The following is a 17,113-nucleotide window of genomic DNA, read 5'->3' as shown; positions in this document are numbered from 1 at the left end:
ATGCACTCACACACAATACAAAGTGCTTATCTAATATCAGGACAAGGTCAGGATCTGTCTGTATGATGAATAGAACAGTGATCCTTCTCTCTAAAGCCCGTCTCACACTGTGCAAAAACCCACTAACATCTGCTTTTTGTCCTCAGTGGAGAAGGTTACAACCGGAATTCATTCCCGGGACAAATTTCTCTGCAGTAGTCACAGTACGGCAGCTCCAATCGGCAGTGATGGTAACTTGAGCCCAGGGTGGACACGCTAATTTATGCCCCATTTGCAGCACATTGTGTGGAACAGGTTTGAATTGGGCCTATATCTATGAAGCAACAACACAGAGGCTCCGTAGTCTAAACCAAGATGGCCGACTTTATTACTCCTTTCAACCTACCTTGCTGATCATTTTAAAACATATTCAATTAAACTCGACGGCAATAAAATAAAACTCATAACCACTTTCTTTGTTAGTCTTTCCAATGTTCCAACAATCACCAACTCTGTTCTGAGAGTTTGAAAGTAAGACTGAAACAATTAACGGATATAAAAAACAAATACAACTTTTTACTGTTTTACTCACCCTGTTTTCTGGCACGTTTGTGACGTCAAACATTACATACTAGTAAAAATACAGAAAGTCTACTTGTATTCCGGCAATGGGAAAGGAGTCTGTCTCTATCTATTAGCGTGTTTTCCTGTGTCTAAAAAAAACTGCTATTGCGCATTCATTTTAGTGGAAGATGGGTATCGCTCTCTCTCTGTTTCAGGATTATACACATGGTGCCACGACATTTATGGATCAGCTTTCTTTTTTCCTCGTCATTTTGTTTCTGGCTGCTCAGCACTGACACACACACACACACACACTCTCTCTCTCTCTCTCTCTCTCTCTCTCTCTCTCTCTCTCTCTCTCTCTCTCTCTCACACACACTCAGTGGGTTGAACGTATTCATATTATTCTAAACCACAAGAAGAAGAGGTGGACTGTTTATGCTGTGTACATATACAGTGTAGCTGTAGTGGTGCCCTGCTGTCTGTGGTTGTGTTTCTGGCCTGCACTTCCTAGTAGTCTGGACAGATAAGATGTTCTGTGGCTTTAGAGTTAAGATTTAATTTACAAAGAGACATTTATTATTTATTGCACTAAAATGATTGGATTATCTGAATGTTTGGATTTTGCTTTACTTTAATCTGATCCAGAGTGTAGACCTATAGTTTAACTTTGTTGAATTACATTTTGTGGTTTGTTGAGGTTCATACAATGTCTTAACTGACTGACAGACTTAAGTAGCTTGTTTATTGGACACAGTTGTGGTCAGGTTGAGTTTAAATCAAATCCAGATTAATCCGATCCCTACCCTGAGCATGATGGACTTGTCTGTCCTCTTCTTCTGTAGTGTTCACACCAAACACATGAAGAAATGAACACATGCGTCTCAGTGCAGACTCTAGTTTGACTTTGGTTCATTTCGTTCACATTGTCTTTTCAACATCTCCTGATACCATAAACTGCTTTGTTTCTTGTAAAGTCTCTGTCCTTATTTGTCATTAAGGACAGAGACTCACATTTTCATTTTTATTGTCATTTACGTTGCTACCAAATGTTTTCCAGGTTTCCCCTACAGAAACGGCTAACAAAGGTCTCCGTTTTTCACATTTCATGCAGAATCTGTGTCAGATCGGTGGTAGATAGAGCTGAATCCTGTAAATCTTGCTGAATTATTAACGTTTGGATCCGTTTTCAGATATCGATTTGTCCATTTTATCCCAACATGCTACTCTGATTAATTACTGTGAAACAAACAAACAAACAATGTGATTTTTAGCCAACACTTAACCAGCAGTTACAGAGCAACATGATCATTCATTTGGAGTCTCGTCATTTGGAGTGTTTGTGTCCACCTGATGCACTTTCTTATGTATAAACTAAACCAATTTAGGACAAGTCGCAGACTCACAAAAGTGAGGTTTTACAGTACCAACTAAAATGAGCAGTGGAGAAGCAACGTTACGAAGCACAGAGAAACAGAGTAAATGAGTACAATGAATGCTTCATCCATACACTCTTGTCACAATGTAGGAAAGCACATTTCAATCGCCAGAAGAGTGATAACTTTGTTCAGTGCACAAGGCAGGAAGTGGAGCAGGGAGATGAGAACCATCAGTGTGTATAAAACTCCTCCGGTCATGTGACCAGTCATGGCTATCCTCCTAAACGCTCTTCCTCTCCGTGTCTCTGTTCAATGAAGGTCAGTGGCAGCTTATTGATTGTGGCCAGCCGTCTCCTCTGTGCTGCATACTGTACAAGGCTTTTTATAACCTGACAGACAGACAGGACCACAGCCTGCTGACGCTGGCAGACAGTCTCTATAGCTGCCTGCATGCACAGGTTTTCTTTCTTCGTATTTTTTCACCATTCTCTACTCTCCCCGTGTCTGTCAGTCAACCAAATCCTCTTGTCGATTCACCGTCCAATTCATTGCCTTTGTCTGCACCCTACCGATGGTGCAGCATCAATTATTATCAGTATATGTGTGTTTCAGTGGCGATACCCTCCACCCTTTAACAGACACAGACCTCCTCCTCATGGCTGGTTGTCTCAGCGATCAATATTCTGCAGTGGAGCTCCTCAGCCTGCACCCTGTTAATCCTTGCAGCATGTGTGTGTGTGTGTGTGTGTGTGTCCCTGGCCCGCTTGCTTCTTATCAATATCTTCACCTCTCTCTCCATTCAGAAATGATCTTCTCCTCTTCCCTCCAGCCCTCATTGATCTCTGTGAGAGATGGATGCAATCAGATGTAAGACGTTGTTGGACTGAAGGCCGAGTGGCTTGTCATGTGGACAGACTGGCAGCTAGCGTCTTAAATTTTCCTGCAGGGATAACATGTGTAGGTCAGATTGATGTATGTTTCAAGAATGTCACCAGTTGTATGTTGCAGCTCAGTACAGCCCACTTTAGCCTCTTTACGCTCAATTGCATTTTCATCGCTGCCTCACAGCAGAAGATTATAGTGCTGACCCGTGATAATTGTGGCCAAACAGTGATGGTGTCGTCACGGTAAACTGATTTTTACAGTGACGGGCGACACGTGCAAGTGACCCACTACAAAGCTGCATTTGAACAGACTTGTTGATGTGCTAGTGGTTTGTATGTTCTACTGGTGTGTGTGTGTGTGTGTGTGTGGGGGTTTCAGTTTCCTCCCACAGACCATAGACATGTAGGTTTGGTTAATTGGACACCACATAGGTGTGAGTGTGACCGGTTGCCTGTAAGGAGTGGGTGCAATAGAAGAAATCCTCCACTCTATGTAATTTTTATTGAGAAACAGTTGATGGATTAAATACAAAAGAAATGGTTTCAATAAAACATACAATTGTTGGCGTAAAGCAGTTCTGCCTATTGATTTGCAATATTGCACACAATGGCGTAAAACATAGAGAGATAGTAAAGGGATAAATATCATGTATATAGGATGACTAAATATCTGATGGTGGAGTCATTTTTATTGTTTGTTTATTGTATTTCTCCTGACATCACTTGAGACAGAAGATGAATCTGATAACAAATAAAATAGATATTTCTATTACACAAAATGATGTATTCTTTCCGGGCCGGCAGCAGCCGTGGCTGAAGGTATTGTGTTTTTAGATTGTCTGTCCTTCCGTCCGACCCATTCTTGTGAAAGCAATATCTCAGGAACGCTTTGAGCGATTTCCTTTAAGGCACAAGGAGGTAATTCAAGTTCCTTTTGTTTTTTACTTTTGTTTATTTTTACAGTATGTACTGGATACTGTCACCTCCCAACGCCATCCTTCAAATTCTAATCTAAGAAGATACATTTACTCTTTGGTTTAACTGCTCCCAACAACTCACGTTTTAAGGGTTCACAAGCCAGTTTGGAAGGGATGTCATAATATATTTATTATATATGTTTAATTATTTAGTGTATACATTTCTGTATTTGTGAATATGTAATTTCATTCACAAGTCAAAACTGTGTTTTATGCTTCACACGTACTTCTAGGTTTCAAACAAAACACATAAAGTTGCAGGACTGTTGTATGAGGCACATGAGGTCTCTCAACACACACACACACACACACACACACACACACACACACACACACACACACACACACACACACACGCACGCACACACACGCGCACACACACGCACATACACAGGTCAATCACAGCACCTCACAGGGGGAATGACTCTGGGTAGACGTGGTGTGAAGGTGATAATGGTGAAGAATGTGATGATGATGGTGTTGATGATGGTGACCGGTAGTCCCAGTCTTATTTTTTTTTCTCCATCTAAACAAGGAATCAGAATTCCACTGAAACAACATCATTATAATGAACATCCAACCGGGATCAGTTTCCTTGGAAACCAACAAACATGATTGTGAAAGTCAAAGAAAGGCGGATGGATGGAGCGGGTCTTATTTCTGTTGGGTGAAGAATAAAAACATCTCACAGTGCTGCAGCGAGGGAGCTGGCAGGGTGGAGCGGGGAGAAGGCGTTGGTGGGGGAGGAGCTGAGAGGAGGGGGCGTTTGGCAGGGGGGGAGAGGAAGAGGTGGCAGGCTGATGATGGAGTGAGGAAAGGGCAGCAGAAGACAGGGAAGTAGTTGGCATGGTAAAGGGATGGGGGGGAGGGAGGGAGAAATAAAGGGAGATAAATATGGAGGTGGGGTGGTGTGGGAGAGTGATGGGTGGGGGGAGGTAGGTAGGTGGAAGGATGCCAATTTGACAGCCATAGGGAGGCTTCAGGGTCCGGCTCTGCACCACCACGGCCTGTAAAACAAAGAGAACAAAGAGGCTGAGCAGAGGAAGAACCACACCAACCCCCCCAACTCCTTCATGTGGGGGGGGTGCCCACCTTAATTGATTTTCTTAATGATATTCATTTTACACTGCTGCACTGAGGACACACTAGGATCGAGATGAGAGTTTGAATACTAAAGTAGCACCAAAACCAATATGTGACGCATGTCTATATTCTTACAGGAGAGAAATGAATCTGAAATGATTTATTATTATTGTCGTCTTTGAAAATGGAGGCAGTCCAAAGGAAGTCCAAGGTGCTTCCCTATTTTAATAAAAGAAAGTCTGTATTCAGACCAAAGTTAATATTCAGGTGCAAACATTTTCCATTTGAGGAATGATAGTCTACTGCGCCACCGCAGCACTAAAATGTCTAATATATTGAAATAATAATATTTAGTCAGCAATTAATACAAATTCCAGCATTCTCAGTATCAGCATGTATTACTATTCTGCTTTGTAAGTAATTTTATAGTAAATGGCACTGTTCATAAAATACATTTGAATACAATGAGTTGATTCTTCAGTCAACAGAAGTTAATAGACGACTAAAACTTGTTTTTAAACTAATTTGCTTAGCAGACGTGACAAACAATTGTAATTTGAATGCATTCGGTTTTTGGACTGTTTGTTGGACAAAACGTAATCTTTTTCTTTTTCACTACTTTCGCACATTCTATATACATTTTTTTAAAACACCTTTATTAGACCCCAGAGTATAAAGTTAAGTTAATTTAAGTGACAACCGAAAACAGCCTGTACTGTATTTAATCATCAGCTCAGAACCTTTGTTCTATAATTGCGTTTCCCCACATACCCAATAACCACGGTTGGCTGATTTGTTACGTTACAGTGATTCTCTACTGCTCTGAGCTTCTCTATTAAAACATCATCTCTCGGTGTGTAATTCGTATTGGCAAAGAGGCTTCATGGCCCTCCAGTGGCTCCATCTGTGGGGATGCAGGAGTTGAAGGAGTGGGTGGAACAAGTTGGAGAGCTTATTACTTTTGACAGAAAATAGAAGAAAATATCACATAAGTTTGATGCAGTTACTTTACCATAATGCCTTGGTGTGGGGCTCTTGTACAGGATATAACAGTAAAAAAATTAAAGTCTAAGAATATATCCTATTTAGTGTGTGGGTGACCCTTATGTTTTTCGTCTTCTGTACTCTTGTCCTAATTATCCTCCTAGTAATGTGTTGACGACATCAGAGAGAGAATGAACCGGCAGAAGGAGGAGGTAATCAGGGAGGAGAGCATGAAAGAAGTAGTGGAACAAAGGAAAGATGGGAGTTTGGAGAGAAGAAGTAGGTGGAAGGATGTGACTGTAGAGGAGGTGATGGAGGACAGCTGGAAGGAGTCAGGAGAAGTACAGGTGTCAATGGAAGAGGGAATGAGCTGTTTCCTTCCGTCCGTCCGGTGGCTAACCTGATTAGCTTAGCAACGCTACTGGACCAGATCCGGCTGCTCTGGAAACACGAACAACAATCGATGCTGTATGACTGGCTGTAGAATAGTGACCATCAGTGGTTAGACCTGTATATAACGGAAAGGATTGACAGATTGATAACTCTTTCTCTTTCTCTTTCTCGATTCTGTGGGTGGTGGTGATGGCCGTTCTTAGTTGGTGGAGCGATTTGTCTGGTTAATTCCGATAACGAACGAGACTCCGGCATGCTAACTAGTTACGTCTTCTTAGAGGGACAAGTGGCGTTCAACCACACGAGATTGAGCAATAACAGGTCTGCACGCGCGCCACACTGAGTGGATCAGCGCTTGTCTACCCTTCGCCGAGAGGCGTGGGTAACCCGCTGAACCCCCCTCGTGATAGGGGATCGGATATTGCAATTATTTCCCACGAACCAGGAACTCCTAGTAATATGGGTCGTAAGGTCGCGTTGAATGACATGTAGTGTTAAGGCGCTTTAAATGGTCGGAGGACTAGAGAAGCACAAGTCCATCACGATCTCCCAGGAGAATGAAGGCTACATTTTTCTTTAGTCAATGACCTAAAACGGGTAATGTTCGGTATTGACATCAAATGGTTAACGTTAGGCACTGACCTCGAATGGTTCGGATTAGGATAGGTCGTAGGACTTTGCAACCATCTTGACACAACCAGCCGCCGGTCTGCTAGCGGTAGCCATGTTGGTAACCACTAAAATAAAAATAAAACCAGAAAATGAACACCAGGTGCTACAAGAAGCCAGATATCTGTTTGAGGAGTGGGCCTCTGTATACATGAAGTGCATACAGTATCTTCTGTAATTGATTCTCTTAAGATACAGACAAATGTTGAGAGGCAGAGAAACAGAGGTAAACGTGTGTTATTGAATTGGTCTGATCGCTCCAAACCCTGTTCATGTGTTAATCTGTCAGGCAGGAACACTGCTGTTCATCTGTATGCAGATTAGGACAGCTCATTACTGAGACCATTAATAAACAACACACACACACACAAAAGAGACTTTAGCTGACTGAGGTAAAATGCAGAAGAGGAGAAGAAAGAGAGGAGGGGAGGGAGGGGGGGTCGGAAGAGCAGATAACCAATACAAATAGTAGAGTAACGCCTTATTGAATAGGTGATATTTCACCCTGCTAAATATTTTAGTTGTAATGCTGATTTGTCATTTGCTTAAAAAGTCTAAATAGAACACAGAGTGTGTTTGTTTGTGCTAATGAAGGAACATGTCACCCAGTGCAACAGTGTCGCTCACTGATGTGTGTTGATTTGGACAGCCACGGAGCTCAGCAAGCTAGGCACAACCTGCCTAGAGAGAAAAACAACTTTTTATTGTGTTTCTACTGACTAAGTGAAGAGTGAGAGGCAACTGACACAAGAGATGAAGGTTCTGCTTTGACACTGGTTACATAGACTTTCTTTCCCTCTCTTTTGTCCCTCTCTGTGTGTAAGCGTGCACATGCATGCATTATGTGTGAGAGAGATGGATGAAGGCATACAGTAAACCTGTATGTGCCTTTTTGTAATGCAATTTTCTGTGTTTTATATGTGTATGCTTCACTATGAGCTTTTGATTGTAGTGTATGGCTTTTATTTTGTGCCGCAACAGTCGTACATTTAAACTGCTGTCATGAGTGACTGTTGATGCATTATTGTAATCGAATTAATCAAATGTTTGTGAAGGTTTTGCAGGGCGGTAGTTGAGTCATGATGGTGCTTGGTGGAGTGGGTATAGGGCCTTGAAAAAGCCGTAGCCCCGGGGCCCATGGTGCATCCTTTCACCCATTATTATTGACGTTTGGAAACGGCCTTGGCGGAGGTCTGCGCTCTCCATGTGCCGTTCTAGTTGGTTTGTTTGTCTGTTTGTCAGCAGGATAACTGAAATACTCCTGGCCTTATTTTCATGAAACTAGGTGGAAGGGTGTAGCATGGTCCAAGGAAGTACACATTATATGCTGGAGTACACAAAATCATTTTTCACTTATTAAAACTGCCTTGGCTTAGGTCTGCACTATCCGAGTGCCCTTTTACTTTTAAACGTGCAAACAAGAGACTAAATAGATAAGAATTTTGGTGCATTTTTCTGGGTATTGATATTGTTATATTACACATAGTTACCAGCTATTGTCACAATGTTCTAGTAGTTGTGCTTGCTGTGCTTAAAGAAATCTCCTGCTGGATTCTGGCCACAGCAAATGAGCTGAGAAAAAGTTAACTTTCTCTTTCACAGCACCGAAGGAGATGAGCCGACTTCATCAGCGCTCGTTTTCCAAGAGTCATTATGAAAAGTGAAGTCAGACAGATTTACTATTAGATAGAGCCCACGGGTCTAATATGAATCTTCTGTTCTTCAGTCCTCCAGCACCACGACAAAGAGATGAGGGCTAACCAGTGATTACAGCATTGAGATTATATGGTAATTGAAAATTAGGTAATGTGAGCTGGTGATGATAGTAATTGAAAAGGAATTAAGAGTAGATTAAAATAAGGTCTCATTTGATCATTTGTCAGAGTTGATTCATGTGCTCGGCTGTGGTGAATTAACAGCCTCGGTGTAGTCTCCAAGCTGATTAACATGCCGAGCGGTAAGTTCACGGAGTCGCTCACAAACTTGCATATTTGTAACAGGCCCGGAATGTGAGCACTTTTTTTCCATCCTAGAATTACATTGAGCTGCGAGGAAGTATTAGCGACAGTCTGACTGCCTGGAGCAGCTTTGTTTCTTGGGCACATTAGGTACCTGAACGTTGTTTCAGATAAAAAATACTCTGAACTGTTGGAAGCTTTTCTACTTTCCGTGTCCTCTAAATATCGGCTGATTCAATGGAAGCATTCTAATGACACATTAGAACCTGCAGCTGAAGGTTGTTTCACATTAATACAGGATGATGCACAAATAGGTGGGTGACACAGTGACGTTCAATATGGATTGAAGCCTTTCTGAATAAATGACAGCTCTCTGGATCGCTTGGCTGTTCCCAGACCTAGCAGGTATTGTCAGTGTGGGTAGTCTCTTACTGCCTGAATGCAACGAGGAAGCTAATCCAGTGTGACGAGCACAGGGAAACTCCTCCTCTGAGAGCCCTCTTTAATGGACAGATATGGGTCAGTGCTGCCACATGGACTACAGGAGATACAGCAAGAGTTGTATGTACACAACTGTCTTCAGGAAGCTGTGGAATCCCCGGCAGTAGGACAGGTTTTTTATTTCATGTGCTGTAACAATAATAAGAACACGGATAAAGGTTTTCTGTTGATTTAAAGAGAAACATCCCATTGCGGCTGGTTATGTTGCTTAAAGAGAAGATATAGCATTAAGTTATTATTTAGAGATCAGAGATCTTTTAGGGGCGACCCTGATTTGACATCAAGACAATTACAAAAACAAAGGAAAGGAATGAGCCGCCTGAGGTCGTAGCTGGGTTAGGTGGTGTATTTTGTTGCACTAAAAATTAGAAGCTTTTTTTTTCAGACTCAGCTTATAGAATTTTGAAGTAAGAGCCAGTCAGTAGAGCGTGTCTGGTAAATCCCATCTGAGGATGAAGCAAGTCTGAGAGGTAATATGGTAATTTTCCAGTAAGGTTTTTATTGACAAAAAGATACGAGTGAGTTCCACGTCTCTCGTCTTATACCCGTTGATATATAATATAATGATGAGTACCATCGACATCACTGGTAGTAAATCTCAAGGCAGAGTGATAGACCGAGTCCAGAAATGTAAGAGCTGAAAAGGATGCGTGCCTATAAATCACGTCATTGTTGTCCGAGACTGACATGAAAACTGCCTCAACAGCCCTTTTCTACAAAACGTGAGGAAGATGGTTTTATTTCTGTACAGCCAACCTTTTGCCTGAGTCAGCACACAATATTATCTATACGAGCTTTGAATGAGAGTTTATCATCAATCCAGATGCAGAAATGTTTATTTTCCGTGACTCTCTCAATCGTAAGTCTGTTCCATGATATATATCAATATATAAGATGTGTGTCTTTACTCTTGTCTTTAAATGACAAAAACACATAAACTGCACTTTATCTAAACAACTAAAATATGGAGGCTGCAAAATCATCTGAATACTTTTGTCTTGATCAGGAGAAAACATGAAAAATATTAGGAAATGTCGTCTTTACACATCGGCAATTTTTAAAAGGTAACAATTTATGTGTTAAAATAATGCAACTCACTGTTGCTACTCTGCATGCCGAACCTTAATTGTAAAAAAAAGCTTCTTATTTTAAAGCTGGCCGTATTAAGGAGAAAAGATTATCTAACGCAGCCCAAACCTCTCCATGAACCTAATGACCTCCTAGAGGCCCCTGCACACCTTCCTACCAAAGTCTGCTCCCATGATCCCCAGTGCTACATGAGTAGAGATGCTGCTGTTGCTAATTTTCTTTATTAGCGCAATTAGTTTTGACATATATACTCATATATCAGTGTTTTCCGTGGCTCAAAATGTGGCGGAGGTGATACCGTTGTGTGCACACACATGCATGTGTACGGTCCTGGACCATGTTCGTTCCATAAGTGTGCAGAAGTAGCATATCACATGACATGGTTAAGCTGTTGGAGACAAAAAATATGACCAAAATACTGAATCACTAAACCAATTATATTCTTCTGGCAAAATAGCATCGACACAAATGAAGATCTCCTCGTTTTTGAGGTATTTCAAAATTATTCTAAATCTAATTATATTATGTGTAATCCTCTTCTCGTACACTTTTACGAGACATAGCCTAACCTTTTTTAAGATCATTTATTTTTATCATTTCACTTCCTTACTTAAATTGTTTGCATTTTTCAGTACTGTGGCAGCCATGTTCTCAGATGAATTGTTTTGTAATATAACTACTATCCTACTATATACTATGTTTTATATAGGTGTGTTTGAAATATTGTATTTGTTTTAATAAGTGTGTATGTGGGTTCGTGACCTCATCTGTATTATATGTTTCATATGATTTATTGCAGAATATTTTGTTGATTTTGTTTGATTTTTTCTTTATTCTTTTGTTGTCGTTGCAAAGACACTACCATCGGAAACACTGTGGCGCATTTCCGCTTTAAAAACTCAAAGACCGACGGTGTAACTTCATCCCTCACTCGGTCAGTGTCAGCGACAGACTTGGTTTTAAGTGGCTGGCTCCCGCTTCGTTGGGGTTCAGTCAAAAATAGACTGCTCTTTTCTTTCTCTTTGGCAGTTTTGGCGCCGGCTATCCCGGTGCACTGTGCTGATTACCATACAGCGCCAGCTTGTTAGAAAATAGTATTTTGTCACGTGTTGGAGGCGGGACGAAATTTGACGCAGGTGGCCACCTTGTAAATCTCTATGCAGGAAAAACCTTGCATAAGTAGAAAGTTAGAGTTCAGCACACACCTCTGTCTGTATGTAAATGCCCACCCAAAACCTTTGTGTAATGTATTAGGTATTAAATAGTATATGGGTAAAAATGTATATAGAGTATGTAAATATACGTATATAAATATGGACTATATCTGAAAGACAAGTGGAACATTTTTATTTAGCTTTATATGTGCGTCTGTTTTCATTACCTCTGTTTCTCAGCCACTCATTAGTTACAACATTTATCTCACTGTCACATGTATGCTTTTGAATTATGCATCGCATGTATTTAACATAAGACCGTCAGTCCACATGTCTGTAAAACTATGTGTCTTTTTATTTTAAAGTTTTTTTAGAGCAACAACAAAAAAAGAGCAATTTACTGCGTCTTAGCTCCAGTGTCATAGAGGTCTTTGCTCATTCATTAATCTTTTCATTGTTTGTGTGCATACATGCGTGTGTAATAAAAGGCGGTTGTAGCACTCAGGACCTCATTACTGAGAGTGCAGGTCTCCTTAGATGCTGATAACAGCTATAGGTGTGTGTGTGTGCGTGTGTGTGTGTGTGTGTGTCTGTGCTTTCATATACTGCTACTCCAGGTTCAAGCCACAGTCCAAGATAACATGCAGATTTTTATGTCGTTGATTCATGTTGGGAGTGAGAGGGTTATGGAGTCTGTATTTGTTTTGAGGTGTGTTCAGGGACAATGATAAGAACCTTTGTCTTGTCTACGTTAAACTTTAAAAAGTTAGGGGACTTCCAGGCTTTTTTGTCTTCTAAGACAGTTTTGAGAAGACAGTTTGACAAAAACGACATGGTACTGACTAATCTACGTGTTTGTGGTTTGTTCTGATGGTCAAGTATTCCAGGAGTTGTGTCAGTATTAGGCAATCCTGTGTCTCATATTTTACGTCTACTTAGTGTGCATGACACGGAAATAAAAATAAAAATCAAGTCAGCCTTAACCATAGCTTATTTGCTGTAATTATGATCTTTCTCTATTCATGATAATACCATAGTTGGCATGCACAAATGAGAGGGGAAAGATTAAATAAAATATAAAAAAAGATATTCAAAAAAGTAAATGTAATCCAGGGTTCTTCGGAATCATCCAATATTCTTGTTCTTGTTCTGAACGTGAAGCTTTAATTTAACAAAATGTATCCCTTCATGTTTATTCACCACAAAGAACTAATGGAACAGCTGTACGTATGTTTGCCCTAGCTGTTAGCTTCTGGAGGTCACAGTATTATTGTTATGTCAGATTTCAGACCTTCACACGAACTCCAGATATTTGTCTCCATCTCCGTTCTTTTTTTTTTTTTAAACGTGAAGGACTTTCATGAACTGAAAGCTGACTTTGAAAGAGTTATCCCATCCCTGTGATAGTGACCTGTCAATCACAAACTAGCCCGCCCTAAAGAATAGCCTGTTTTATCAACTATTTCACTCTTAATGGGACCAAGATTTACAAAATGAATGTCATGCTGTATTGAAGAAGACTCGAAACTAGCAGTTGAGCCCATAAACGCATGTTTCTAATGTTTCCTTTAATCAAGTGAGATGTCATTTTCTCATTGAAATGGGATGGCCATTAGAAAGAAGCCAGTTTAAGGCACTTCCACATTGTCGCCTGGTCTTTCCATTGTCTTATATCTTCATGTACAGTCTAAACACCACTTAGGATGTGTATCTAAGGTCTACCACTTCTTCACATAGAGAAATACTGTGGTTAAATCTATTTCACAACCGCTTTCATGCTCAGCTTTTGGTAGCTTGTGACTGGCAAAAAAAAAAACCTGTTTCCTAAAGGCAGTGTTGCATTTTTTGAACAGATGAAAAAGTGTGTGAGGGGGAAGGAAACCTCTCAGTGTGATGTTCCTGCTACCAGCACGGCCTGCAGGTGCTGCATACTGAGCAGCATGTAATGTTTGATTTGCCTGCCTGCCGTTTCTCTGCCTCGTGTTTCTTGTTTCCTCTGATGTTTGGGTTGAACCGGCGTAGCAGCTGTCATGCCTGCTCCCATGGAAGCTGACTCTGACAAAGCAGAGTAAAGAGAGATTAAATATGGCTCGAAATAGCTTCATTCATGATAATCTGAGTTTAGGTGGCTTTACAGAAGATATCTTCTAGTAGAAAAGAGAGTATTGGTAATTTAGGCTTTCCCTCCTTTTCTATGAATTCTTCTTTGGGTATCTTCCACTCATGTTTGATATTGTTGTATATTTTTAGACCCCTAGTGAGGAAACAATTCCTCTGTCATCATCTACACACAAAACGCCAATGGGACTTTTGGATTATCACAGAAAATGAGCTCTGTAGCAAACAAACGTTTATGATACTTACAGGTTTTTTTACCACTTTTTAGGTAAATGAAATTGTTGTTAGGTCACGTGACTTTGCGTCACTACCAGGAGGCAAAACGCACACTATTTCGATATGATGTTTAGTAGTCTCATTTAGCCACTTCATGAGCCACATAGTGTTATTCTGGTGATTAAAGATCCTTTCACTGTTGCACAGAGAGCATCTCTCTGTCGATCAATTCACAGCTCAATGCTTGAAATATGAAATGCCGTTGGACTCCTTTTATTCTCTATCTATACAAATGTATCTTGTCTAATATAGGGGTGAAGTATTTTGAAGAAAAAATGTGATAATTTTGAATAATATTGCATTTGTATTGTATTATTTGCGATGTTAGAGGGAATGATAGTTATTACATTATTGTCATTTTCATTGAAAAACACATTAAAATGACTACGGTGGGATTTTGTACCAAACAAAGATTTCTGTAGAATAAGACGTGTAGGACAAATATTGGGCCACTATGATTTGAAATTTGCAGTCGGCCATGTTGCTATTTCGATAACATTTTGATTAATTGTTGCAGCCTCAGTCTAATACTACACTATTACTAGGTTAGTATGGGAATATGCGTGTCTAATGTTCCTGTTCCCCCTCTTCTGGTCAGGATGACGGTTCACTGAGCAGCGAGGAGGAGGCAGAGATGAGCGAGCCCACATGGCTAGCAGCTGATTTGGGAGCAGCGTCTGACCTGAGCCCGCCCAGCCGAGGAGAGAGGATGCGCCATAGTCCCCAGAACACACACAGCAAGGAGGACGACGGTAAGGTCCAGGAGGAAGTTAACCTGTATGGATATTAAGTCATGTTGTTGTTGGATTCCGGTCCAAATCTTAACGTTTTAGCGCATATTGTGTTATAATAGCTATAGTGACTGCCCTCTACTGGTTGAAACTGATCTGGGGCCGGGTGACGTACATGGGGTTAGCTTTCGTTACCAACGAACTCCCAACTGCACCAGATTTTCGAATGCAGTGAATTTATGTGCTTATTTTCAAGTCTCAAAGAGAGAAAATGCTTGTGCTGTACTGAGATTGTAGTGCTACACTGGTTCAGGGAAATGAGCCGACGATAGAATCGACTGGGCGTGTCTTCAGCCCCCCTCCCAGCCCTGCACATGTTGATACTAGAGGCATTTCCTGGGTAGAAGCACTTCAGCCAAAAATCCGGGATTTGGTTGCTCTTTAACTCCGCAAGGATCTGCTGATTTCATTTTGCTGCTCATTGTTCTTCCGGAGTCTAGAACAACTTTGTTCTGTTTTGGAGATCAGACTTCCAAGCCATATCTACAAAATGAAGTGTGTGTGTGTGTGTGTGTGTGTGTGTGTGTGTGTGTGTGTGTAAAAAATGATATCGGAACATGCTTTTTTGTCAGATATACAAGCTATCGTATGAGGATACAACTATCTTTTAACCGTCTGTTCCTTTGCTTTCCATTTCTCTTTTATTCTCTCTTCAGTCAGTTTGTCTCTCTCTCCGTCATTGTTAGTCTGTCATTGTTTCAAGCACACACTTGATAGGGTATTCCTGGATTATCACTGTATTTCACAAACATACATTACAAGCAGTAGATTATATGTGTGTTATTCGTATGCACATTCAGTTTATCATATGTTTTGTCAGCCCTTTTGCACTGGAAACCAGAAAGTTTAAGCCTTGAGGAAAGAAGAGAGACTGAAATATTCTTGTTGTGGAAGATCTCTGGTTGGAGGTAGTTTTGGAAGGTCGGGGTGGAGATGTCTTTCTTTCCTTCTTTCTTTTTGTTGCCTCATACTAAACTGCCACTCTTCTTCTCTCTGGCACCCTGTTTTCCTCTGTTTCTCTCTCTCACACACACACACACACACACACACACACACACACACACACACACACACACACACACACACACACACACACACACACACACACACACACACACACACACACACACATTTATATTATTATTACCTCTCTTTTACTTTCTTCTTTCTGCTTCTTGCTGCCTGTCACACTACTCAGCACTGTCTCTGCACTGAAAGGCATCCTATGGTGAGGAGTGCTCACTTTGAAGACAGCCGTATTAGTGTGCTGTGTGTATAGTTGTGTGTATGTGAGACATTTCCCATGCATATTTGAATGGTACTGCAATGCATGTTAGCCAGTGCTGAGTGTGCATGTAATTTTGTTTTTTGTGACCAAAGACATCACGGCAGTAGTGTAGTAAAAGATTTTCAAAAATGATCAGCTTTAATGTTAAAAAATAAGTATTTTTTCCTCATACTTTCTGTCTGAATATACCTGTATTCACTCTCTGTCTGAAACGCTCCATTTCAGTTTCTTTAAGCCCCCCTCCAGAAAAAGCTCAGCCTCTTCTGACTGGCTTGTGAAACAAATATGAAGCAGCTCAAGCTGTGAGTATTGTATTCTAATGAGCCTGCCAGTGACATAGGAAGGGGAGAAAATCTGATTGGCTTGTTGAATCACATGTTTTCATGTATCGTTGCAGCTGGGCGGCTTATTAGGCACTAACCACAGCATAAAAAGCACTAATCTCATCAGTTAACGGTTAATGCTCCGTTAAAGAGGGTCAGCTATTTGTCAGAAAATCCAAATCCAAATCAGCATCCCGAGCTTCAACTAACGATTATTTTCAATATCAATGAATATGCTGATTACTAGTAATAGGTTCGGGTTAGGGTTAAGTTATCAGGTGAATTTGGTCTTTCCAGAGAAGATAAATGTAATGACGCATGCAAAAAGCATATTAATGAGGTTTAGAAGGAACGGGAGGAAAGGGGGTGATGAGGTTGTTGTTTAAAATAGATTGAATGAAATTAAGTGGCATGAGATAGTTTGAGAGGATTGCATCGTGGGAAAGTTGAGTGAGTGAGCTCAGTGTGTGTGTGTGTGTGTGTGTGTGTGTGTGTGTGTGTGTGTGTGTGTGTGTGTGTGTGTGTGTGTGTGTGTGTGTGTGTGTGTGTGTGTGTGTGTGTGTGTGTGTGTGTGTTTGTGTGAGGGTACAGTAGGTGGCAGAGTGTATAAGGCCTTGTCATTAAAAGGTCACTCTGTTCCCTACACCTCACATGGAAGCCAGAAGGTGGTTGTAGGCGTCCAAATGCCAACACTCAGAGGAGC

General features: G+C 40.9%; 1 protein-coding gene across 1 annotated transcript in view; it reads left to right on the top strand.

Annotated features, from left to right (window-relative positions):
- LOC306708239 (nucleolar protein 4-like) overlaps positions 1-17,113 on the top strand; it is a gene marked incomplete at both ends in the record, with an annotated part of 123,456 nt that overhangs the window by 60,034 nt on the left and 46,309 nt on the right. Inside the window, one exon of the mRNA XM_079176024.1 lies at positions 14,607-14,760. Within this exon, the coding sequence (XP_079032150.1) occupies positions 14,607-14,760 (154 nt within the window). The remainder of the gene's footprint in view (positions 1-14,606; positions 14,761-17,113) is intronic.

Source organism: Pholis gunnellus (assembly GCF_910591455.1).
Source record: "Pholis gunnellus genome assembly, chromosome: 2".
Classification (NCBI taxonomy): domain Eukaryota; kingdom Metazoa; phylum Chordata; class Actinopteri; order Perciformes; family Pholidae; genus Pholis; species Pholis gunnellus.
This window is presented reverse-complemented; position numbering and strand designations above follow the sequence as displayed.